The following is a 26,299-nucleotide window of genomic DNA, read 5'->3' as shown; positions in this document are numbered from 1 at the left end:
TTTAGTATTTAGCATGCATATGCAGAGATTTTAAGTTGCCTTTTAACTGAGATTCATTGTATTTACTGTCCAATACCTAGGAGCTCCTAAGTGAAAGCTGTTGGGAAGCTTTCACATTTAAGAAAATGACAAAAGAAAGAAAGAAGTCAGAACACAGATGTTGTGTTTTTCAAGCTTCCAGTCAAGATGTTGAAAACAATAGTGTTAAGCAATAAATGCAATAAAAAAGACATTTTGACAATAATTTAAACAGTAGAGGAGATCTATAAATGAATCAACCTGTGCTTAATGCTAAGGCATTTTTATTGACAACTAATTTCCAGCTAATCAGAAATTAATACTTAAGTATGACTAGTACCACTGGTATAACAATGGTGCATATCACTAATTAGTGTGAATGCTGAAAAGCATTCACAGTATTGTTATTCTTAAAGTGACAATTTCAATAAAAATTGCCAGTTATTTTAACTTAAATGAATTAGAAAAATGTATTATATCATTAAACAGTGCATGACTGGATGGGTCTCGCTTATTCAAAGAAAACAAGCCTATGGTGTCCATTAACACACACAAGTTGGCTTTGGACCAAGAGAAACTCTGATATGATTGTGACACATCAATCTTTCATGAACTCACTCACTTTAGCCAGACTGCAACAAACCCTTCCTCCTGCTACTGCTTAGTTTGGATAATGCGTTGATTATATTCCATTGCTGGCATGGACGCAGATAGCTGGAAACGGTGGAGTAGTTATATTTGTTATATTTCTTTGAAGTCCACCGACTGGAGCACATGCATAGCTGTAAACTAAATTCTCTGCAGAAAAGTCCATCAGGTCACAAAAAATAGACGGGCACTCGGATGTCCGTACGGACCCTCACGGTCACGTCCGATGATCAAATTTCTGGCACTTGGACACAAGTGGAACCGAGCAGACTCACAGACATGGAAAGCATAATAAAGGTTTAATCGGTGAGGAAGGAGAAATATTTGAATAAGTTCACATCCTCAAGTTGCGATGAACCCAAACCAGTTAAACTGAGAGATTATTCAGTCTGGACATTTGAATGAGTTGGATGAGTTTGGTTTTCTTGAGAACACCATTGGAATACTGAATGTCTTCAGGTGATCGTGACTGAAGCTGTGAAGCCAGCCAAGATGAAACAGTTGACAGATAATCATCCTGTCAAGTGAGTAAAATACTGAGAACGAGAAAAGAACTCAAAGCAGTAACCACGTATCAAATGGAGGGAACTAAATAGGTGGAAAAACTGACCCACCATCCAAAGTAAGTCTAGATAAATCACTGTGTGTGCTCCTATGAGTGTAAATATAAACATAAAATCATATAATCTGAATCTGCATTACACAAAAAAACTCACCGAGTTTGATGGCACACCGAGGTTGGTCTCGATGTAGGTCTCGGTTTTAGGTTCTACTGCTTCCTCGGCTTCCAGGATCTTCTCCACGGGCATGTCCTCGTTGGCGCAGCTGGTAGACTCCACCTCATTCTCATTTTTCTCCTTGGCTCGCTGGCGCTCCTCCTGAACGGCTGCATGTAACAAAACTGGTTTCGGTCACTACTGCTGTTTTACAAGGTCAGTATGTGATCAAAAACACACTTTGAAAGAAAGAAAAATGCAAGCTAATAGGGTTTTGACTGTGAAGCTTAGCAGCTGTTTTGGTTCACATTCACAATTTGGTTCAATGTGATAAATAAACTGTGCACTGCAAGTCCTGCAACTAGTGAACAAACATCTAGCCTGAGTCTGTTTTCAGTGCTGAATCTTCCCCTTTGATTAATCACTTGAATTCTTGCTGCGTTTGTGAGAATAATTGTCCACACTCGGCTCGACATCGGTAGTGAACTAAATACATATCTGGTGCTTGTTCATGGCTGCTTGTGCTTGCCTGAGTCTGTAATTTAGTGTTCGACATTAAGTGCATCTTGGTAAGCAACTGAATAGTTCATAACTCCGAATGTACAATGCCAGCAAAAACATAGCCGAGAGAGTTTAATCATCAATAATTGCTTCAGCAGTGAGGATGGAAAACAGAAAGACCTTGGGTCTGCATTATGTACAACAAAGCAGCATGGAAATGTCCAAGGACATCTTCCAGTTTCCTTATCAAAGATAAGTCTTCTTTACGTAGTGCTCACTAGCATACACAGATCATTTCTAGATAAATAAATAACATTTGGCCTGTCACTCTTTTGTTACACCATGAATGGAAGCCAGAACATCTTAAAAAAATAAGTCTCAGCACAAATCAATGAAGACTTTATCGTGTCTAAAAACACATTCAAATGCAACCGTGCTGGTTCTGTCATCTGATTGGCTTGGCAAGCAGACACAGGAAATGGTTTGTGTGCCGAGCAGACACAGAGACTCACTGCGGCCGAGGCAAGAGAAACCGCACCTCCACCCTCAAGTGAGAATGAAAAAGACGCATGTCTGTGTGTTTTCCGTCTTTTCAAAGGGCTGTAATTCACTTAATTCAAAACACCACCGAAAAAAGTACTGTGGCTTTTTTTTAAATATGTTTTTCTTCCAGCCATGGATTAATAAAAAGCTCTTGACATAACGTGTTTTGTAATAAAGGGCTGTTGGAAATTTAAAGTCAGCATGCAGGTTTATATACACACACCTGGAGAGCTGCACTGCCACACACACACACACACACACACACACACACACACACACACACAGATATACACTATCGCACACAATGGGGTTTCAGATCTGACTGAAGATCTGTCTTCTTGAGTTTCCCTTACTCTGGTTTCTATTCCAAGTCCCGAATCAGAGAGGCCGTGGTCTTGTTGTGGGGGGAAAGGAAAGCAGGGGTTGTTAGAGGAGGAGAGGGAAAGGGGCCCCACTTTAGAGGAACTGCTGTCTGGCAGTGGAGGTCAGCTCAAGGGTAGAATACTTGTGTTGGAGTCAGGGAGAGGTGAGGAGGGCTGAAATCATGTTAGCTTTATTCTCCCCTCCTCCTCCTCTACTCTCCTGACTGGGAGAGCATAAATTCATTTAATCCTGTTTTTCTGTGGATTCGCTCAGCCTTTTGGGCTACTGTTGCCATGTTCTCCAACCACAGCCCCCGGGCTGCATGGGGAGGCTTAGGCAGCATTGCAAGTGAGGCAGAAGGCAGTAAATGATAATATCCTTGAAAGGAATAAAGAGCCCAACAATGACATAAATAAAAACAAGAGAGAGGAGATGGGAGGCCAAGTAAAGGTCAGGAAAAAATGGCCTTAGATAGAATATCCTCCAAAACATACCGATGAAAAGAAGAAACCTATTCTCCTCATTAACTGCGTTTTCTTCAGTAACCACCCACAGACACCTGGTTAACACATGCTGCTGTTTTTGCATCCTTAGATCTCTTAGCCATCTCCAAGCATCAAGTAGTGTAATCTATGCACTCTTTTCAGTAAACATGGTTGCCTTGATGAAGAAAGGCAGTAACTGGCTTGTTCAACGTGCAAAAGAGTGCTTAACAGCACTGCTGAAAGGGCTAATATTTTTAACACCTAGATGGAGTGTTAAAATTCACACCTCACAGAATGTTTTTCCTCCCCTCAGACAACAGAACCATTTTCAACCCCACTGTAAGCTTTCCCTGGAGACGCTTTACTGTGCTGCTCCATAATGAATTACAAAAGTTATCTGTCAACTCAGTGTTCACGTTGTGTTGCTGGGTTTCTTGAACTGCTTTGAGCCAATATAGCCATATTAAAAAAAAAGAAGAAGCTGAAGATGACATGAGAACTTGATATAAAAACAAGTGCATGGGTGAGGTTTGGCAGTATGCAGCAGACACATGTTTCAAGATGTGCCATTAATCTATTTCTGAAAAAGAAATGCAAAAAAAAGGCAAAGTTGAGAACTGGTAAAACAGAGGGAATAAAGTGTAGCACACAAACGGATCATCAAAATGATTCTCCTTTGAACAAGAACGATTACGGGCAATAAAGCCGAACCCAGAGTACCCAGGTTCACCCCAAAGTCAAGATAAGTCAGGTTAAAACCTGCAGCCAAAAAATCCATTGGTTTGAAGTGCAAACGAATCCCAGAATCTCAATGAGAACTGAAGAGTCAGTGTTTCTCTAAGTTGTATTATGTATTTGTTTGGGGTGGTTTTTCTATTTAATACTTGGAAGTAAAAGGCAATTATTATCCAAACACAACGACACCAGATAGTCATGTGAAATTGAATAATTAAGTGTTGTAATTATGTTTGTGTGATGTGAATATTAAAAGCCCGACAAGGGATGAGGGTTAAAAATGAGAAATAGCTAGAAACTATGTGCAGCACATCGGTTTCTTGCTCCAATTCAGAACTTGATAGTCTTCATTTCATTGTGTGCTATAACAGCAACAACTACCATGTGACTGTGATTCACCTGTTCAGTACTATGGAGTCCTTCTATGCACTTCTGTCAGTGTTTTACTGTCATTATTGAAAGGATCAGAGAGATTAATAATCATTGCCTTATATAAGAACTCACAGATGTCAGCAAATCCCTGGAGGGAAATTGCCAAAATTATTGGAAGTACAAAGAAGTGGAAAATCATGTTTGCTTCAAAAAAAATCAACAACAACAAAGAATTGGCACCCAAGAGGGTGGAAAAAAAAAACGTCTTGTGAGTTTATTTGTTTCTATGGTGGCCGGCACCACATATAAAGCACTGGGGCTCGACCACAAGGCAATTAACACCACGGAAATGAAGCATGAATGATGGCAACGGCGTTAGCTACTTACGTCGGTTATGCCGTAACCCCGACAAAGATTGACTGCAGACGTCTAAACCTGTTAGTCTTAAAGACCAACGTCTGATTTAGAAGAAAAAAGGAGATGGAGCTGAAGATTCTGTTTTCAAGAAAGATGGGATTTGCATTTGCACAGACCCAGTCCATGTTAATAGCCTCTGAAAATGGGAGACTATGGAAAAAAATAAGTGTAATTCCTAAACAGGTAAAAGAAAACTTTTGTTAAACCTTTTGAATTAAAGCTCAAAGTCTCTGGTCAAAGTCTGCAGTCCCAGTAAAATAAATATCTATTTATGTGTAGGTAATGGTTTCCTTTTAAAATAACATTAACACTGAAAAATGACTGAATAATGGTAGAAACTGAATAATGATCTTAAACTGGGTTCGAATAATAGGCCCTATATTTCGTCCCATGTGGCTGATCGAATCTCTGAATGTCTTCCAAAAGGACAGCATTATGTGCACACCATCAGCAGCTTATAACTTTAGGAATGTGGTGCAAATTTTTCATCGTGCTGTGCAATTACAAGACATCATCCAGTTGGAGTACTCAGTTGGAGTATTAAACTTCACATATCTTGCAACATAAGTACAGCATCCATCTTTTGCACTGTGTGAAAAATGAGGTGGCTTACAATAACTAGGTAAGCTGTTCCCCACACCACATGTAAATTTCCAAAAATCATTAGAAGGAGAAGACAAAAAAGGATTCCAGGAAATACAGGAAACATAAACTCGCATAGTTTCATAGTTTAACCGAGAATGTTTTTCTTCAGTCTACATTGCTGAAGTCTCCGTGTGGATTGCCTGCTCTCACAAACCCTCATTTGGTTTCCACGCACAGCCATGTTTGATTCATGGCGCTGAACAGATGAATGCATTCTAAAAAACTAATGCTGCAAGCAGAAAATTCTCTCATTTGAGATGCCGGGTTTTCTAAAAATTTGATGCGTCTCTAACATATGACGTCAGTTACCCTTGACATCGCTTGCTGGGTGAGATACAGTTGGTCTTTGCAGCTCTGCATCACTTGCCAAGTTTATCAAAGTATTCTGTTTTTTGTTTTCTTTGGCCTATAAGAAGTGGAAACTTTGCAAAGAAAAGGAAGGATTACATTTGACATGTCAAAGTATTTTATGTCAACTTCTAGGGTATTTTGAAAGCTCTGTCGTTAATGAAGTCGTAGCTTAAATGAGTATTTGTGTGCAGTCTTGGGTGTAATCCATTCCAAAGTAATGTATATAATGAAATTACATTCTTCAGTAACACAGTAATGTAACGTGCTCTTGTACTAAATTCTATCATTAGATTAAAGTTAAAATGACGTTGTTACTAAAAGTTCTTCAGCTATCTACATGGGAGGCAGATAGAAAGGCGGAAACATAAAACATCAAACAAACTTTCTTTTTTTCCTGTGAACTTGTGCTACAATCAGATCATTTCAGTTTGTGTGCTAGAAGCAGAAAAATGGTGAAGTGGTCTTCAGTTTTTGATGAGTGGAGATGGACATTACTGCATCCAGGAAAGAAACAACAGCTTTGTACTACTAACATAACTTCGGCTCTTTGCAAAAAAGCTGCACAACCAGCATGCTAACGCAAAGCTAAAGCCCAGATATGTGTGCTGGCCCCAGCCCAGCAGTCAGGCCCTGAACTTCAACAGGTAACAAAGGCAGTGATGAGCAGTCACGCTTGCAGCGCTGCAGCTTCCTTTTCAGCCTGTGCATTATAGAATTAAAGTAGAATCGCTGTGGCAATTGCTTTGAAGTGTCTTTGGGCTGTTTTTCAACTTTGCTTTGTTTTTTCAGCTTTGTGTTCATACATAAATACTGAAAGAAAGATCGTATGTGTGTCCTTATTAGAATAGGGATTTGTTTTGGTGTAGCTTAAGTTATATCGTTAACTATACTGTTAACACATTACTGATGAGTAATGTGAAACTGATATATTGAATAATGCAACAGTTATGCACTGCACTTTCATTTCAAGTAATGACTCCGATACTGTTTCTGCACCAGTGTCAAACGCACCAGCAGTTTGAGTGCAAACCAAATTCAGAATACCCCAAAATTCTGGAATCTCAAAATTCAGTATATTTCTACTCACAGAAATGCCAAAAATACATATCATATGGACTTCTGAATGTACTCCTCGGCTACTCACTTCCCCAAAATTGAGCCTTTTAAAAGGAAGATTAATAAAGATAAGGAAATAGGAAAGTGAGACATTATCCTCAACGGTATGTGCTGTACCTTCTCTCTTCATGCCCATGGCTAAACACTTCTGGTAGCGACAGTACTGACAGCGGTTCCTCTGGCGTTTATCAATGACACAGTCTTTGTTGTCACGACAGGTGTAGGTCAGGTCTTTGCGGACAGTCCTTTTGAAGAAACCTTTGCAGCCCTCGCAGCTGTAGACTCCATAGTGTTTACCTGAGGAAAAGGGAAAAGAGATTGTTTGCTTAATGTTAGTTTTTGATCCTTTTTTTGGAAACATAAGGTGACACAGTACACATGGAATTTGCTGAGTTGGCTGTTTTGCTGCTTCTTCATTAGTACACACCTATGACCTTACCAACTACAACACATTCGCGGAATTTACTGTGATTTCATGAACATGTTATTTACCATTCTGTGGTTACAATAACACAAAGAAATACACAGGAAACACTTTGAAAGAACAAAACAAAAATTATGATCACAGACCCTTCTACTAACCCTTTGGTGATGAAGGAAAAGAGAGGCTCACTAAAGGGAATATGTGAGGGGGGGGGGGCATTCTAATATGGTGTTGTCTGACCCTGTTTCTAACAGCTCTTTTTTGTTATTTATGACGGATGGAGTCCATTTGGTTTCTCCAGTGTTGACCAAACTGTTTCTTTGTTAGCTCTCTGCTGGGTCAGACCACCAGAGAAGATAAATAAAGCCCCCGAGCACAGCTAAATGAAGCATGACTTGCTATTAAACATTGTTTTGATTTCCCCCCTTGGGTGCACACAGCACCAATGACGCAGGATGACAGTAAAACTGTCCAATGAATTAGATATCCACCTTTATCCAGAGGCTACAAACTTTTCATGGTTATCCCCAGAAAAAATGAAACACATGGTTATTTGTTGGCAGTGTGGGAAAAAAAGAGATTTAAGACAACTCTACAAAGATGAGTGCTATGAGAGTCATTTCCTCGGATAACCCGTGGTTATCTGTTCACCCAGGGTTAATGTTCTTGTGGTTCAGGTGGTTAAGCTAGAAGTTGGCCAAATGATAGCCAATGTTTAAGAAAACTCTGGAGCAAGCTATTGTTCTTTGAGAAGCCAAAAAGGTTATTTACAATCTTTATTTATTGTGCAACCTAAAGTGCTACGTGAGAAAGTTTGATTTGGGACAAAAAAGATTACAGAAATATTAAGGGTGCCAGACTTAAACGGAATTTTATGCCTTTTCTTGTAACACGTTATATTGACTTTGCTTTATTGTTATCGTTACCATCTTTCAGAGACTAATCAAAAAATAGCCTTAAACGACCACCCATCCGTCCATCCATCCGTCCATTACTGCTTATCCATGTTTGGGTCAAGGGGCCAGGAGTCTAAGGAGAGACATCCAGGCCTCCTTCTTCCTGGTCCCTGTCTCTGCTCTTCTAGGGAGACTCCAAGGCATTTCCAAGATAGCCGAGAAATGTAATTTGTCTAGTTTCAGGTCTTTCCCAGTGCTTCCTCCTGAAAATCCACTAAACAGGCTCTGGTTGGGCAAACTCCCATGCACACTCGAATATCCCGAAGAGGATAAGCAGCTTGTCCAGTGTTCCACGATAAAGACAAAAAACACATTGTTTCTCCTGAACACACTGTAGAATATATCTTGTATCTCTATCTGAATATAATTTTCCAGTGTCTGAACTCTAACTGTGTTGAAATGAAAATCAAGAAACTCCAAAATCTGCCTCTACTTGTGCCACTATTCATTGTACTGACTGCTTCACAGTAGGGATGAATGATGAGTTGCGCATGGTCGCCTTCAGACATAGCGCTTTCTTGTTTCAGTAAAAAAGCGATTCAAGGTTAGGTTTCATCCAATCAAGATGATCTTTTGCCACATGATTTAGGTTCCTTTCATGTGCGTTTCTGTTGCTGCCCTCACATGCTTTTCTTCAGGAGTGGCTTTTTTCTGGCTTCCCTGTCATTTAAGCCCAGATTTTTAAAGAATTCTGATGACTGTTGTCTTTCCAGGAAGCTCTCCCACTCCAACAAGCTGCAGTGTGTAGTTCTGCCAGAGCATACTGTGGGGCCGTTTTCTGACCGAAGTTCATGTGTGGATCTTCTCCGGAGGTTTCTCCATGTGGTTAGAGCCCAGGCTTGGGCAAGATGCTGTGTAGTCCTGTTTTATTTTAATTGGAAACAGTGCAATGTTATCCAGTCTAAGCTGTTTAGATTTTTTTTTAAATAATCTATCCCATGTCAAGTCTCCCTACAATCTTTTAGAAAACTGCATAAAATTCTTAGAAATTTCTGATTGGGAAGTGATTTGTGAACATGTTCAAATAGTCACCTAAGTGCTAAGCAGTGCTAAATGGACTTACATGGAGACGTTTCACCGCTCATCTGGAGTTCTAAATGATTAGTGGGAATTTCCCAGAATTTTAAATACTGTAGTGTAGAGGTGACTCCATTGTGTCTGCTGCACACTGTTGAAGCAGCTGTTAAAAATTTTAGATGCAGGAGATGCAACATTCATTGTTCATCAATCCGTTGATGAACAATGGCATTCCGATCACTGCATCCAGTTGGATGTGACTGCACCCAGTTGGGGGCAGACATCAGAAGGCCCATTTTGAGTAACTACCTATTTCAGGATCTTCTCTTGTGTGTTTCTGGTTCTTGTTCCCCTCTACTCTTGTAAACCCCTTCTTATCCCAGAGGTGTAGGGCTCTTATAAACCCATATACTCCAATTTGAAGCTTCTCTCTAAAATGTGTAGTCCAAAAAGCCCCATCCATTTCCACTGACATCCTCCCAAGTGAACTTGGTGTTGCTGTTCACTGCACAGATGTGCTCTGTGAAAGTTTCCTGTTCCTGTGTTTTGATTTTCCCCCTTCGCACACCTACCTTTAAAAACAGTAATCTCCAGTGAAAATAACCTTAGCCATTACCAGTTCTCAAAAAGATTTCTGACAAGGTCAATTTTGACATTGAATTATTTTCATGCTTCCTTTGCAGACAGTCATCACAGTCTGATGTCACTCACCTGAGGAGCGGTCACCGCAGATGGCGCAGATGTGTTTGGTGAGTGACAGAGCTGTGCTCGAGGGCTGGGCAGGCACCTTCATCACGCCGTTGAGGCCCAGTGGAGGCTTTATGTCCTCCGTACTGCTGACAGAGTTCATTGGAGAGTTCAGCTGGAACATCAACACACAGAAACACACACGCCGACAAGTCACAATGCAGCCCGCTAAACTCAAAACATCAAAATCGCACAAGCACCGTCAAATAAATCACATAAGCTTAAGGTCAAATTCACCAAGAAGATTATACACAATAAGGACATTACATGAAACTGGAGTCATGTCACTCAGGGAGTACTGAACAATCTGAAATGTACAAAATAAAAGGCATATTAAGACTACTGATGCGTAATATAGATGGTCAGCAGCCCTAGCAACACCTATTTTTTCCTCTGTCATTTCTCCCTTTCACTCTCCTCCCTCCTGTTCCCCTCATTTTCAGATCTAAATCTGGCGCAGCAGGATCCTGCACCACTCAACCCCAGGAACTCTTTTATTCATGCTCTCAACAAGCCCTGCTGGCTCCAAAATGTTCAGCGGTAGCATAACTCTACTGCAAAATTGAACAGTACAGCAGAATAAAGAGACAGCATTTGTTTTAGCAGCAGCGCAACTGCAGCCCTAAGTCTAACTTCAATAGTTGCCTGTGTCTCTCTCTCTCTGAAGGAGCTTTGATACAATTCATCCAAAAATGACCCCTCTTTGCTTTCTGCTGAAAGTGAAAAGCAAGGGGGAGGCTAATTATTATAACAAGCTACACGCTGTTTCCAGAGGAGATAAACGTTAAGGGGAAATATATAAATTATTCACTAAATATACTGGATGGAACAGAAACAAGCCAACTATTAGTGGAAAAAAAATTACTTCATGAAAAAAAGTAAAAGCACTAGTCTGATTGACTGTGCTAAAACCACAGTAATTTTACATGATGGTAAGAAAGGGGGAAGGAAAACTGCATATAGTCAGACAAGTAGATTCTCCACAGGCACATTCATAACAGAGGGATGAGAGACAGAACACTATTGGCAGAGCAGAGCCAGATGTGTTTTTATTAAGTTACCACACATGAGAAATGTCTTATAGCACAAACACTTTCTGAGTTAAAATTAAGTTCATACTGTTGCAGAGAAACCCTGTCTATATCTGCTGGGATTAGGAATGACAGAAAAGCCATTTACATCTTATAATGACAAGGCTAACATATTTTGTCACTCTAAAACACACCCTAAGCTGTGTTTACACTCATCTGACAAAAGTACATTAAGAGCATAATGGAAGAACATAGAAAAGTATACATCAGGGCAAACAATGCCCTTTACTAGATGCACACTACATAAACCAAACACTAGATGCACACTACATAAACCAAACAGCCACTGAGTTAATATGCATGTTGGTAAGTGGTTACACAACTACAGTTGTAGCTGTGTAATATCTTTATAACTGGGAATTACAGAATCTCAGGTTTACATTGCTACAATTCATAGAAATATCACTTAGATTATACATGAAACTAATTAGGATATTAGCTAAAAATGCCTTGAAATTAAAATGGGTATTATTCTGTTTTTATTCAGAGTACACGAGTAAAGGTGGTAGACTTAAAAACTTTCAGGAAAAAAAAAGAGAAGAAATGTTTTAAGTGATTTTTTGCAAAATCACATTTACTGGATACACACGTGTGTCCTGGTGAGCACCAAATGGATTTTTGATCCACATATTGTTAAAAGCAAAATCATACTGAAAACTTAAAAGAAACAGACGGGCTGAAAATCAAAGGAGCTGTAGCTGAGATATACTGACTTTTAGTGAAGGGTCAAGCTCCAACAACCCTCCAGTCCAGAGTTCCCATATTTGAACTCATCAGCATGTTTCATAAGAAAAGAAAGTCAAGGAACAAAGCTCCTCTAGAACCATGGACAATATATCAGTTTAATTTCTTTTTATTTCTCTATGTATTTTTACAGATCATGTATCATAAAGATAAGGCAGATAAGACATGCATACAAAAAGACTTTTATATGCAGCTTATATGTAAATATGTAAATAACTACATACTCAAATTGCAAGTACACATGGCCAAGATACTACCTGCACTGCACACAAACTGTATACAAGCCACTGTGGCATGTCACCTTCAACAGCTTACACACCCTAAAATCTGATCCCTCTTTAACGCTGAAAAAAAATGTTAGCTGTGCCAAATACATACATATTGCTGGAAGCTACAATACACCATGCTTCCATTGAGAGAAATATTCAAGCCCATGGTGATTTGCCATCACATCAAATAGGAAATACTAGATGTCTCCTGCATCATTTTACACATATTTCCAGAGAATTCTGCATGACATATGGGGTGTCATGGGAACTTGGGGAACTGAGTTGAATTTCAAAATTATAGCTTACATAAGTTAGAATGTTTGGCTGTGTGAATGATGGATTAACTTGGGAGGGAGGGATGAGTGAGTTAAAAAGGCTAAACCCCCTTTCACCATAAGGAAATGTTTAGTTTACACCCTGGCACTCACCACTGGCCTGAGCTATGCACACAAACAAACACACACATACAGAGGCACACACAGACAGCCTCAGTTGGAAAAAAAAAGGTTACCATCTTGCACAGTTTCTTATAGTACTTTAGACATCAAATAAAGGTTAAAAAGGAAACATTGTAGAAAAACACAATACAATGCAGAATTTCAAGGGACACTAAAGGTCAGCAATGCATGCAATTCAATATCTGAATCAACTCCTGGGAGTCAAAGCTGATGTCATTGTTTTCTTCCAGTATAAGGCCACGTGATAGGAGCGTGACGAATCAATGAAGGATATGCAGTGGCTTACAAGATGCAATCAGCCAGAAAAAGTTGGTATAATTTTTGCATCTGGTTTTCAAGCTAAAAAAATGTCAGTGTTCATTGTGTATCTACTTATAGCAGAGCTTATCAAACTTTCAAATACCCCCCCCCCCCCAAAAAAAGTTTGCAACACCAGTCCCACCAATCCTTGCAGAATCTTACTAAAATAAATATCTTCAAAACTGGATTTAAAAGAAAAACATCCCGTTTGTTTTCCATCATTAGATGATATTCATTCAGATGAACTTCTTTTCATATCGTTCCCCTGGTTATCCAAGCAAGCCAAAAACCCAACTCCCCACTGAGGCTCAATGCCCCACCAGGGGGCCTGTCACACAGTCTGTGGAACACCATGGTTTAAGGGGTCCTAAAACAAAGACCTAGTGTTGATGCTAGTGGTAACTGTGAGAAAGAAAAAATTAAATAGAAAAGATTCGTTTGGATATAGCCTCAAATTTGCAGGACAAAAAGGGTACAGGGATATACCTGCATCACTTTGGCAGCACGTGAACACACCCACATCTATGCAAGTTTATCCACATGCATGCACAAACCCACATCATGAGGTCTTACCTCAGTTAAACGCCTGAGTCTAGTCCTTTTCCCTGGAGTGCAGCACTAACAGAGCTGTCTTCCTGACTGAGACAGTCTCTATCAAACCCTCTTTCTCCCTGACAGAAAAGATTCTTCCCTCTTACAATCTATTTTCAGTGAACCTGCAACTCAATCTCAGCAACACTGCTCCCCAACAGTGGGGTGGGCAGGCTAGGGGGGGACTTTTCTTTTCCTTCTGCCCATGGCGATGGAGACAAGGCAGGGAGATTAAAGTGGCTCAGGACTAGTTCTGGAAATAGAATATATGCACCCGCCCTTACAACACACACATGAACCATTGCAGGGAGGTATGCCAGTTGTGTGTACAGCTCTGGGAAACCCCACTAACAAGCCTCTCCTTAGACACCAAAGAGACACTTTAAGGACAAGAAAGCTTAAAACAGACGAGGGTCATTTAAAATCCAAGACTTTTCAACGTAACACACGATTCCCTGCAGAACAATGTACAAAACAAAAGAGACCTGAAATGGTCTAACTAAATTACACATTTTTTTTTTCTCTCTGCAGGTGTTACATAACATGTTGTGGAGGGCATTCCAGTGATACATCCAGTACAGTGGGGGTCTGTGTCTGCTTGAGGGTGTCAGATTCTGCACTGAACTGATATGCATGATTATATGTTCTGTGCCACCTGCTGGCTCCAGCATTCTGCTGTAACATTCAAACATTAGGCTAAAGGTGATGAATTAATAGTTCTACAAATATGAATGGAAAAGCGACAGAAAGTATCAGCGGCTGCATGGAAATATATAAAAAAACAGCGCATAAAAAGTTATTTATAAGTGTTACTTTGGTTTGGAATTACAAAAACACTATGACACATTATGCCAAACAAGTGTTTTTTTATGTTGGGTCATGATAGCAACAGATATGTGTGGGTCATTACAGTGAAGAAAAAAAAAAACCAAACAAACTAGAGGTGCACCAATCGACTGTCCGGGGACCAACATGGGACGATTTCCGACCAGTTAGCCTCCAGTATGGACACTTATGAACTGGTCCATTTTGTGGGTGCAAAACATGCACACAATGGTGCAGGTAAATCTCACACACTATCATGTTAGTGTGGAAGTTACCCAAAGTAATCTATGGCACATCACCACAAAAACGCTCAAACCAACAAACCACATACCCGATCATCCCCTTTGCATTTTAAAGAAACTACAAAGGAAAAGTGGCTAAAACTAAAGCTATCCAGAGCTCAAAGTGAGACACAAGCCAGCAACCTAAAGTATGTGGTAAGAACAAAGGATGAAAGCACAAATTTAGAAACAAGTGAGAAATAGAAAAGATTTGACAATGAAGCACCTGCCCTGTTATCTGTTAAAGGAATAAACTCACTGAAAAATGATTTAAGCACCTGACATTTGCTTAGTTACATAAATCGGTACAAATTGTAGTTTAATAATTCATTTTATTTTGAAAATAAAAATTGGAATTCGCCAATAAAACTGCAATCAGTTCATTTTTAAGCAAAACCAATTTTTTACTATGTGACAGCAGCCAAAAACAGTACATCATGGCCTTTATTACACTAATATATACTCCAGTTACAAAGTACAAAAAATCCAATCATGAACCAGTGAAGATATCTCAAAAACTAAATATACTACAAAAAGATAAATGACAATACAATAAATTATAATATTTTATTATTGAAACCATAAACGAAAAAAACAATAGTTCAACAAAATAACGATGAAGGGGAAAAAAAGTGTATTAGTGCAGCTCACATTACTCATAATTCATTTTAACAGAAATAACAGAATATTCTTGGCAGCTGAACAGCCCCTGTGAACTATTAATATTCTATGACAATACATGGCGGTGGAAATCTAAAGAAAGGAGCGTCCCCTGAGCGAACACAGGACAAAAGAGAAAGAAGAGTAGAGACAGTAGAGGCCTGTGCTTAAGATGAGCTTAGCTCGATTCAGAGAGTCAGAGCACAGAGTTTGCTTGTAAAGATACTTCAAAAGGAGACATCAAATCCTCGTGCACCACTCCTTAATGCACAATCCTCATGTGGAACTTCAGTTACTTTGCTGTTCAAGGGCACCTTTGTTAATACAGAGAAAGTTATCTTCACTGGGTCTTTTCAAAAACGCCCTTATAGAATTTCTTCATAAGGTTTTCCATTAAAGAGCGGCACAACATGACCAGGAACTGAATGTTCTACTTCACAACCCACTGTTTCCGATCACACTCCTGACACTTGTTCCGCTCCCTCTACTGTGCTTTGCTTAAGAATTATTAATTTTTGTAACTTTAATTTATTTCTGCTTTAAGGCATGAAACTGAAACTATCTGCAGCTAGAATGTAAAAGCAAGGAAGTGTGAGTGGACCTGATACAAATCTGCTGTTGACACGAGATGAAGTCTAACCAGCTGTCGACTGAGAGGTGAGGACAGGGGATCAGGTAATGATCTAGCCTAATGATAACCCCGAGTCTCCTTTCACCTCTGACACATTGTGACAATCACTTCCTTCTAAAAGAACACTTATCTTGGGACTCGTGCAAAGCATGGGTGGAATGAGTGAGAACTTTCCTCTCATCGCTGTGTTGTGTGTGTGAGCGTTATCTTGACATGCATCAACAGAGACGGGGTATCAGATTTCACACAGGGGGGATGTGGTGATGGACCCCTCTTCTGTAGCCTGTGGGCTTTAGCCACAGTTAGATAACTTATGAGAGATCTTAAAGACACTTTTTTTGAACGCAAACAGCTCACATAACAAAAACTAATCAACGGACACATGCACAGCACAGTTCATGCAGTTATTTGTGGATGAACTCTGGGATCCTCTGCAAATAGGTCCTGTCATGTAACAGCAAATTACATGAGTCACGCTCAGGATGAGGAAACAGGAAGGAAAGGCAAATTCTAGCTATTACAGTATACACTGTATGACCATCATGATTACATCCAGCACTCTCAGAATTACTGTCAAAAAGACATTTTTTGGCCTATGTAATGGAAAAATGTCCGTATACTTTATGCTTCTACAGACTGCAGTACAAAATGTGTACTTACATTGTACTTACATTAAGCTTTCTAAATACACAGTAATTAAAAAGCACCGTGTTACCATTATATTCACACCTACATAGTCACTGCATTGGCCTATTTCAAAAAGAACAAAAAGTTATAACAGGAAACAATAATGTGACTATTTTTTGAACTGCTTACTTAGCTGAAGCCTTGGTGATTGCATGTGGAAACCTTGTATTTATGGAGGCTTTTAGCATAACAGTGAATAATTAAGTCTCCCTCAAAAGTCTCAGTGAACGAAAGGAATCAATGAAAAATAAAAAAGGATCCCTCACTTACACATGGGATCACAACGTGGCCATAATTTATGTATTTTAATAGCTTATTAAGTGAATACATACATTATTTATCAACCATTAAATAAAGCCTTTGGTTACAAAATATAAATCCTTCCTAAGTATGTCTTTTTGTAAAATAGCTCCGTGATTATTGTCACTAAGCTCTATTAAAACGCTCTCCCTACTCTCTCCCAGTAGAATTTAGCAGAAGCAGACATTATTCCAGACAGCTTGGAGGTTTCTAACACTCGCACCATGCTGTGCCATAGCAGATAAAATGAATCATCGCAAGCACTGCCAGCTTGTGTGTGTGTGTGTGTGCGTGTTTTGACAGAAACTTTTGTTGCAGTGAAAAAAAGAGGATATTAAGCCTATCAGTGCTGTGGAAGCAGTGAGCCTTGCAGCAGTGAAGCTGGAATACACACAGTAACTTGCAGCTGTTGTCTCACCTCAGAATGGCACTGCTGGGCACGGATTTTGTCTAAGTGTTTTTGGAATCTATTGGAGTTTTTGCACATACAGGGGTGGGTTCACGGCATGAGTGGATCTATGTGTCTATGTGGATATATGAATTTCTGGAGTTACATGCAAGCACAAGCGTGCATTATCATTTGGTCTCCATGTGCATGTGTAAGTGTGTCGTTCTGGCTTTGCGTGGGTGTTGATGAGCATACAGCAAAAGCCAGGGTGTTTCCTGCATAGAGAAATTGTTGGTGCCACCCAACGATGTTTTAATCAGAGCCACCAGAATTTAGTTTCAATAATTATTTTAATTAATAATCAATTTGATTGAGTTTGCATGAAATTCAGAAGATATATGCAGCATAAAACTTGAATTATTATTTTTTGATTAGTGTGTGACCTAGAATGCAAATACTCTGCATATATACATTTATAATGGCCAATGATAAAATTGTCTTATTCCAAGGGGGAAAAAAAACAACAACAAAGAAAACAAAAACAAAAAACCCACTGTTTTTGCAACCTTTGAATAAACATGTATTTCTAACTGATAAAATGAGCTACATGCTGTAATACTGTCTGACTATTGAAAATTAGAGATGCACTAAATGATCACCCAGCAACTAGAATCATATGTATTTGACAGGCTGTGATGGGCTGATTAATCTTAGATAAAGATTCTGTGCTAATCAGTCATAGCTTGACATGCACTTGTCCAGAAATGTAACTAAATATAGGAAAATATGTCACAACAACTGCAATATCTGTGCTAGATGGAAATATGCCGTGCAAAAGACAAAAAATTAAACACAAATTGAATTATGTAAACTGCGAATGCCAACAGCCAATTATCTAACAATGTAGCATTTCCTATTTCCTCGTTTTGATAGCACTGAAAATAAACGTAGGTGACTACAAAGTCTTTTAATGATTTATTTGAGCTGTTCTCTTTGTTGCAATATTAAAATGACTGTTGTGACATCAAATAAAAAAAACAGGAAATGGGGGCACAAGTTTGAATGTATTTTGGATTTTTTTTCCTAATCTAGTCAGCAGGCCAGACTTCAAAATTATTGAATTATCAAATTATCAGATTTATTATCAAAATCTGGCAAGAAAGTTGCAACTGATGCATTTCTACAGAAAATGTATGAATAATGTGCTGCACTTGCACTTGAGTTGTCTGCCATTCAGTATTCCCATATCACACTCTTTGTGAGAAACTATTTCAAAAACTGTACACTGGCATGTCCTCTTTGTTGTAAAGATGGGTCACTATCTTACATTTCACTTCGAGATGGATAAAGACATATTTTTGCTTTCAAGACAGGCACCAGTCCAGAGATTAATGCTCTAGTGATTACGTTATCAGCGTAGCTTTTTAGGCGTTTCCTACTGTGCACCATAAAAATGAACAAAATTATATGTCTTTTATCAAATAACACATAATCTGGCAGCAATTTAAAGACCATTTCAGTGTAAAACCACCAATGAATTTAGCAGTGTTTTGCAAGTCATTTAGTTACATTTCCATTTTCCACCATTTGGCGGATAATGTGATGACAAATCCAACTGCTTTTAAATGATGAGTCTTTTACTTGGGTAATAGTATTAGTGTCAGGCAACTGGATTCCCTTTTACTTTCCATGGCCGACAACAAGTAAACAAGTACTTTATTGATGACTGTTTCCGACTGATTAGCTCCCTAATCCTAAACAAGATGTTGGGTGATCAACACCAATTCTGCCAGAATGAGGTTTGATACTGAACATCTGACATTTGCAAGATTAAACTAATCTGTTTCAACACTCTTTTCATAGAAAATGTCAGCCTTGCCTTCTTTGTGTAACACATCTTTCATTTTTAGTTATGAATGCTGAAGAAAATAATTTATTATAGGACTGTAAAGAGTTTATAAATATAAAATGACTAATATCTGTGCATGACTTCAAGTTTTACAGGCGTCTGGGCAGTGACAAAAGTAGAATTAGTCATACAGAAAGTGTCATTACACTTCACAGACATACCACAGCGTACATGTCTGTCCACAGGCTGCATTGAGTTGCTGTAATATCACACCAGCAGATGCAATTAAAGCCCTGAAGGGATTATTTCAAGCTTTAAAATAAAAGTGTGCCCTCAAGGCATTCAAACGACAATGTCTAGAGCCTGCACTATGAGGCTGCACCGTGAAACTTAAGCCTAACGTTAGCATTTCAATCCCTTATAGCTCCTACCTCCTAAATGGCCCAACTCCTGTGTGGCACGACACAAGCAGAACACACACAGGCCCAAGCTTTATCAAACAATCCATCAGCTATTGAAGGCTTGTAAAATAAAAAGTTATGGAAAAAATAAGAAAAATAAGATCACTAATAAAAAGCAAACAAAGGAGAGGGGCTTTAACGTAACTCTTTGTCGAACTATTTTCTATAAAATCTGCATTCTCCCCATCAACACAATGTATTAATCATTTGCTTTAATTCCGTCAGAACTGCACTGCATCTTTACCTTTATAGTGCTATGGGAAAAAGTGAGCGCTAAATTGTTTTCAAAGTTTTCTTTAACACATCTAAGCTTTGATTGGCGTTAGAGAGCCTTGATTGCTCCCCTAAGACCTTACACACAGTTCTTTTCTACAGCCATGGAGCCATGATGTCATGCAAAGTCCATCAAAGACCACAGCAGTGGAAGGGACCTTTATTACTCCCACAGAGAAAGGGGCTAAGGTCCACCTCTCTCTCTCTTTCACTTGAATGTGCTGTGTTTCAGGCTCCTAGCAACACAAACGCCTAAACACGATGTACTGAAAAGTGGCACATGACATCACGGCTGCCGCTCATTTATAATTTATTAAACGCGTGTTCCATTTCTTGTAAAACATTTACACCTTTTTCACATTTGTGTTGTTGAGTCCAGAAACAGTCGAGCTTACTATTTTGAAAGCCTTACTGTGAGACACTGGTAGGTTGTTGGTTTAGGATTTGCTGCGAGGTTTCAGTGGGAGGACAGAACCCAGAGGGGTACACACTGCGTCTGGAAAATGGTAGCCAGCCATGGTTCTATGATAAAGAACCCCTTTTTCCCAACAGCCAGACAATTCTCCTCATTGTCACTGCAAGTGTGAACTGTGTTCCAACCACTGCCTATAATCCCTTCCATGTGTTTGGGTAGTTGCGGTGTCTGTGATCGGGGGACGGTCTGTCTTCTCAGTAAGTTCAAGCCTACAGACATAACCACTGATGAGTTTGATACTAAGAAGCACGACTACGGTTTGCCAACACACCCAGAGCATATAGCTCAAAAGATGTCTTGCAACCTCTCCCTTCATAGAACTCCAGAAAATATGAGTTGACAACCCTGGCAAAACCACGAAATAAAAGACAAAGTATGTGTTTCAAATAACACACAATATCTTTTATGTATAGTATGTTTGCTGACAATGCATGGTCCTCATCACACAGAAAAAAAAAGGAGAAAGAACATAACCGCAGTATGTCATTGTGTCTGGATGCTCGGGACAGAGCTGAAGGGGAAGTACTGTTGTTCAAGATGTAAGAACTGGCTGATAATAAAGGACTGTCTCTCTCTTTACATGTGGTTAGCTTTTTTCTGAGGATGTGAGACTCCTGTATGAATAGGACTTTTGTTCATCTTTTCCCAAGCTTTCATCATGTTTTCAATTAAACCTTTGATGTAGAGGATAGTTAAACCTTGCTGCTTTTCATTTATACACTGTTTTTTATTGAAAAATATATAGCTTTTAGGGCAAAGTAGGTAAGCCCGATTACCACCTGACCGTGCATGTCCATCTATAAATGTAATCTTTCTACTGGAAGATGCTGCTGAGTGCAGCTGATGGTCAAATAAGGTATTCTTGTGATTATTGTATTTTATAATACTACATATGCATGTATGATCATTAGAAAGAAAGTACAGTATATGCAGTTTGGTGTGTGTCCACGCCTGTGCATTGTGAGCCGTTAGCTTAGGCAGGGTCTCACACTGGTCTGGGCGGTTAAGTAGTGAAAAAGGCTGAGCTGTGACCTCGTTCCAGTTAACTGCTCCTGACAAAAGCAAGTCAGCCGAGTGTTAAGTGTAAGTGGCATATGCCGTCTGACTCAAATCACGTCTTATCAGATGTGCCGCGCCTCACGACCACAGGGCAGTGCCACCATCTTTATGCTCTAAGCCACTGCACTTTCAAATCAAACCACTGTTCCCCACCTTTGCTGAGCAGCAGCAAGAAGCCTCAACAATCTCGGTTATGGAATCACTCATAGTTAACCGTTTACAAGACCACCTGTACAGTTTGGGTTTGGGTGGCATTCGAAATATGTAAAACACAGGTGTCAACAATAACATTTTTGTTTTTCCTTTCTTTATTCTGTAGCATTAATGAAATGAGAATATTTTTTTTAAAGCTTTGCAGTATAATGATAGTATGCAGATACACCTTAAGTTAAGCATAATACTTGTGTGTATACTGCTTCTCTTAGACAGACTAATCAAAAAAGTCAGCCAAAATGATTTTTTTTCTTGTTATCTTTTAACATTACAAAAAATGTATTTTCATTATTTTATGAATAATAAAGAAACAATTAAATCACACCAGTATACGGTAACCTTTGGTTTGTTGGACGCATTTGCCCTCACATCAACTGTTTCAACAAATGAACCACTACAGCACTGTAAATACTAAACCAGCTATAATTACTGTAAGTACAGTATTAAAACAGTTGGCACTAACTGAATCAGTTGTTACTGGTTCTTGACACAGCTACTAAAAATGGTGGGATTGGCTGTGAGGCGGTACAAAAATAGCCCTGTATGCTGACACCACAGGATATTTTTCATGAATGCCATAATGTAAACATATTTTCAAGATTAATGTGTACACCTAAAAAGTTATATCAAAACACTAAAGCACGTGTAAAAGATTCATTGAGACAGAGCAGTTTTTCCCCACAACCTGGTACACTGACAGTTGCTTCAGTATATTTCAGGATTTATTGAGCTAACTGCTAACTAGCCTTTTTTGTTTCTCTGCTCAGTTGGTTGTTGTGTGGTCCTCAGTGTCATTCAGCTTTCTCAAGTCTCCTGTCCCACTATTGGACAAATTAAAAATCCACCATAGTCTAATATCAGCTCTCCACCCCCACACGTGTGCCTCACTATCATCACAATGTAAATCAGTGAAAAACATTGCAGGTTCAGCTGAACCCACCAAAGTGTTTTGCTAACTAAAAATTTCACCTGCAAATAAAGAATACCCCTCCAGGACAGAAATGGCAGTGCAGATGAAAGTGTTGGAATCATAAAGTGCCCAGGAATAAGAAGGAGAGGGTGGGGAGAAGGACGAGGGGCTTTCTAGCAATGAAAGATTTTGGCTGCTTTCACAAAGTGCTCCTAATCCACTCTAAACTCCATTACATGTGGGACACTTTCACTAAGAAGACACAGATAAGCTCAACAATAGCGAGGAGAGCCCATCCAAAAAAATAATAAATCAACAAACATAAAGAATGGCAGCAACCACATTTTGGGGGGAAACTATTTCAATTTTAGATATGGCACCAAACTGAAAATGGGCCACTGTATGCTTTGATGTCTTAATTGTGTGCGTGTGTGCATTTAATAGCAAAGAAACCAAAGCTTATTGATGGAACAAAAATGACAGAAACAGAGAAAAGGGAGAAAATGGAGATGTTGTGACAGAGACAAGGATAGAACAAGACTAGGAAAGTGGACAGCCAAAGAAAAAGAATGGATGAATAGAAAGAGACGAGAGTAAGATATGGCAGGGAAAAAATATGCCTCAGATATAGAAGTAAGAGTGACAGAGCTAAACTAGTGTGGAATCCCAGTTGAATAGGACTTGATTAACTGTGCCACAGGGTCAGAGCAGGGTCTCTGTCTGCTGGGGCCTGGCTTACGAAAATGATATGTGTGCATATATGTGTGAGTGTGCAAGTTTTGACTGTAATTTGCACTTTTGAAACATGTGACTGGAATTTGCAAGACATGATATACGTAAATGGTTTTTCTGGTTGGCTTAGGGCAGCTGCACTTCTCTGTGATCTGAAAGGGAGCACAGAGAAAACCTCATGAAACCTAGGATGAAGGCTTTCTGGTTTCTTACAGTATGAAAAATGTAGCATTAATGGATGTTCATTTTGCCCTAAACACACTACAGCTTCTTGCTACGAGGCTTTTTTTCTTGATCTTGTGTAATAAATACAGTCCACATCTCACATTTACAGAGATCTGCTTTTGCCCCTCGCTAAAAATGGACAGTAGCAAAACCTTTGGTCAACAATATCTATATAGAAGAATTAAGAGTCATAAAAGGTGGAAGGGTCATTAACTTAAATTTTTGCCTTTTGTAAGTGCCTCTTGTTGGCCCCAACAAAACAACCAGCTACTAGTAACTCACTTTTTTCCTCATTTATTTCTTTGTTTTTAATTTGAATTACAATTATAGAATATATGAAATCCACTTTATGGATATTGGATATATGGTAATGGATATTTAATTTCCTTCATCACATTTCTTCCAAAAATAGCTAACTTTAAAAAACATTTGTTAAAAAGCACAATAATAAAATTACAAAGTAACTTAATGCATTTTGGAGTAACATCATATTTAAATCTATATGAGGAAACAGGTGGAATTGATTCTATTAATGTTGTAAATTTGCAATATTGTACTTTGCCTAAAATAAAAAAGCAACCCATGATGTGCATGACTCTCAAACCTCAAATGAAAATGTAATTAAAACTAATGAAAATCAGAATTTGGTCTATAATGAGAGATCTATAGTGCAAAAAACTGTCAGTTCTTTATTAAAACACAACATATAGACAGCAGTCTAAGTTCTCCAAACCTTTTCCTTTTGATACAAAAATAAACCACACTGTCCCTGCAGTGGTTCTACTGACATTTTGCAGACCACACACCTGTTGACCATTTTGGACATTTTGGATGTGAAAATCCTGCTGACAGTGTAAGATGTAGTGAATAAGGTCCCAGTCGCACCTGGCTTACAGACTGATCAGTGACCACCTAGCAACCGCTCACTGTGAGGGATAATTTAGCACTCCCTGACCACTTGCAAGTCGCTGAAGGTTGATCAAAAGTTGCTGGGAAGATAAGACCTGCATATTGCTTTCGCCTATAATTTGAATGAAAGTGATGGATCTGTCTACAAACACCGTCCAAGCTCTCCAAGCTATACTGAAACTTTGAAAAGTGTGACATAAACCAGAAACGAAGACCATTTGCCTTCAAACCAAAAGTTTTGAAACATGCTGGCACAACTTCACAACCCGTTCTTTCGCACTTTCTTAGTAATACTGCTGCTTGGCCAATATTTGGCAAGCTTTTGCAAACAAACATGAGAAACTACAGACATTCATGAAACTCTGCTAGCAATTAAAGCTATCAGTAGGAGGTCTTCGGTCCAGCATCTTCTCTGTGACCAAATTCATCCAGCCAGTTCCAAAATCAGAATCAGAAAGACTTTATTTATTCCCAAGGGGCAATTAACAGTAGTGGTTCCTTTCTAGTCGGGGAATAAATATATTTTTGCTAACAACAAATCACATGAGAAACTTCATTACCCCATCTGGGGACATCTCCCCACAGATTTATAAACCTTTGGGCTAACCACGAGAGTTCCAGGTTTAAACTATTTCAGGTATTAGAAAGTGCAAGCAACAGCTATGGCTGTGAGTATCAAAGAAATATATCTTTTGGTTTATCAGAAAGTGAGCAGATAACTTGTTGTCAGTATGCTTACTAATCTCTATATAATCATCCTTAAAATGTAAACTTTTAAAAGTGTCTCTTAACAGGCCTCACCTGGGGGCTAACGCTAGGACCGTAGCCCATGCCAGGCGAGTTCATGGAGTGAGGGCCCATGGGTGAGCTGATGACAGAGAAGGGTGAAGCCAGGCCATTCATTGGAGAGCTCAGCGTACTGATGGGAGAGTGGAGAGGGCCTGAGGGCCCCATGGACGTTGGGCTGAGTAGAGATGGGTGCATTCCACGGTGGGAGGTTGGTGATCCCAAGGGCGAAGAGGTCACCTGGCCTGATGAATCTGTTCAGGAAAAAAAACAAAAAACAGAAAGATTACACATTTTATCTTGACGATTCCAATGAGCAAAGAAAATCACTGATAATAAACACGGGTAATTCTTACCATCCCGTCATATTTTCTTATGATAATAAGGTCTTTTGATTTTGCCTTCATAAGATTTTCAAAGCAAAATGAGACAGGAAAAACCTGATGCAAGGCTTCACAATTTGGACCAAAAAGCCACTTTGATAACTAAGTTTTGAATAAACACTTAGAATTCTTCAAAACAACGCTCTCACACTTGGTTTCTTCCAGCCAGGGTCGTTGGCACCGCAAGGCTAGCACATCTGGTAAAGTGTGAAGGCAGTTCTTTAATGTGAGTGCTGTGCAGGAAAATGGACAATTCAGCAAAAAACACTTAAGACAATTAAATCCAACAATCACCAATAGTGGAAAAACCACAAAGTCAGCGGCTGAAGGGTTGTGGGTATGGGCAGAATGTCATGAAAAGCTTGTGTACATGAACCGGGTGTTGGTTTTCTTTACTCTGCTGTTTTTCTCCACCATCATTTTTGATGGATTAACATATCCTGGGAAACTTCCAATTAATGTACCAACATAGGACATAGTTTCCAGGTCTGAAAAGTGAAGCCAGCGTAGAAGTGCCTTAAACTCATGTAGTTCCAAAAAAGACTTGTGGTTGCTTAGAAGTGTATGGAAAGTGACATTCGGCTTTCTTAACCTGCAACTTCATTAAACACTTTCCTGATGAGTCTCACCTGCTAGTCTCAGGTCAAACTGAACAGAAGATTAAATCCATTTGTTAAACTGTGGTCCTTCTAAGAGTCACAAAGGAGAATAATCCAGGAAAGGCTTGCTAGCTAATGATTTGTCA

The 26,299-nt window shown here is 39.2% G+C and overlaps 1 protein-coding gene across 7 annotated transcripts in view; it reads right to left on the bottom strand.

Annotated features, from left to right (window-relative positions):
- The window catches only part of rxraa (retinoid X receptor, alpha a), a 158,218-nt gene that overhangs the window by 18,589 nt on the left and 113,330 nt on the right, over positions 1 to 26,299 (bottom strand). For 4 of the 7 annotated variants that reach the window (XM_040000601.1, XM_040000602.1, XM_040000597.1 and 1 more), the window contains 4 exons: positions 25,187 to 25,425; positions 10,019 to 10,178; positions 7,028 to 7,207; positions 1,383 to 1,567 (listed from right to left, as the gene is read on the bottom strand). In XM_040000601.1, the coding sequence (XP_039856535.1) occupies positions 1,383 to 1,567; positions 7,028 to 7,207; positions 10,019 to 10,178; positions 25,187 to 25,425 (764 nt within the window). The remainder of the gene's footprint in view (positions 1 to 1,382; positions 1,568 to 7,027; positions 7,208 to 10,018; positions 10,179 to 25,186; positions 25,426 to 26,299) is intronic. The other 3 variants (XM_040000598.1, XM_040000599.1, XM_040000600.1) reach the window with 3 other exon arrangements.

Source organism: Simochromis diagramma, unplaced genomic scaffold, assembly GCF_900408965.1.
Source record: "Simochromis diagramma unplaced genomic scaffold, fSimDia1.1 OVJJ01000596.1, whole genome shotgun sequence".
Classification (NCBI taxonomy): Eukaryota; Metazoa; Chordata; class Actinopteri; order Cichliformes; family Cichlidae; genus Simochromis; species Simochromis diagramma.
Note: the sequence above shows the minus strand (reverse complement) of the source record. Positions and strands in the feature narration are given on the sequence as shown.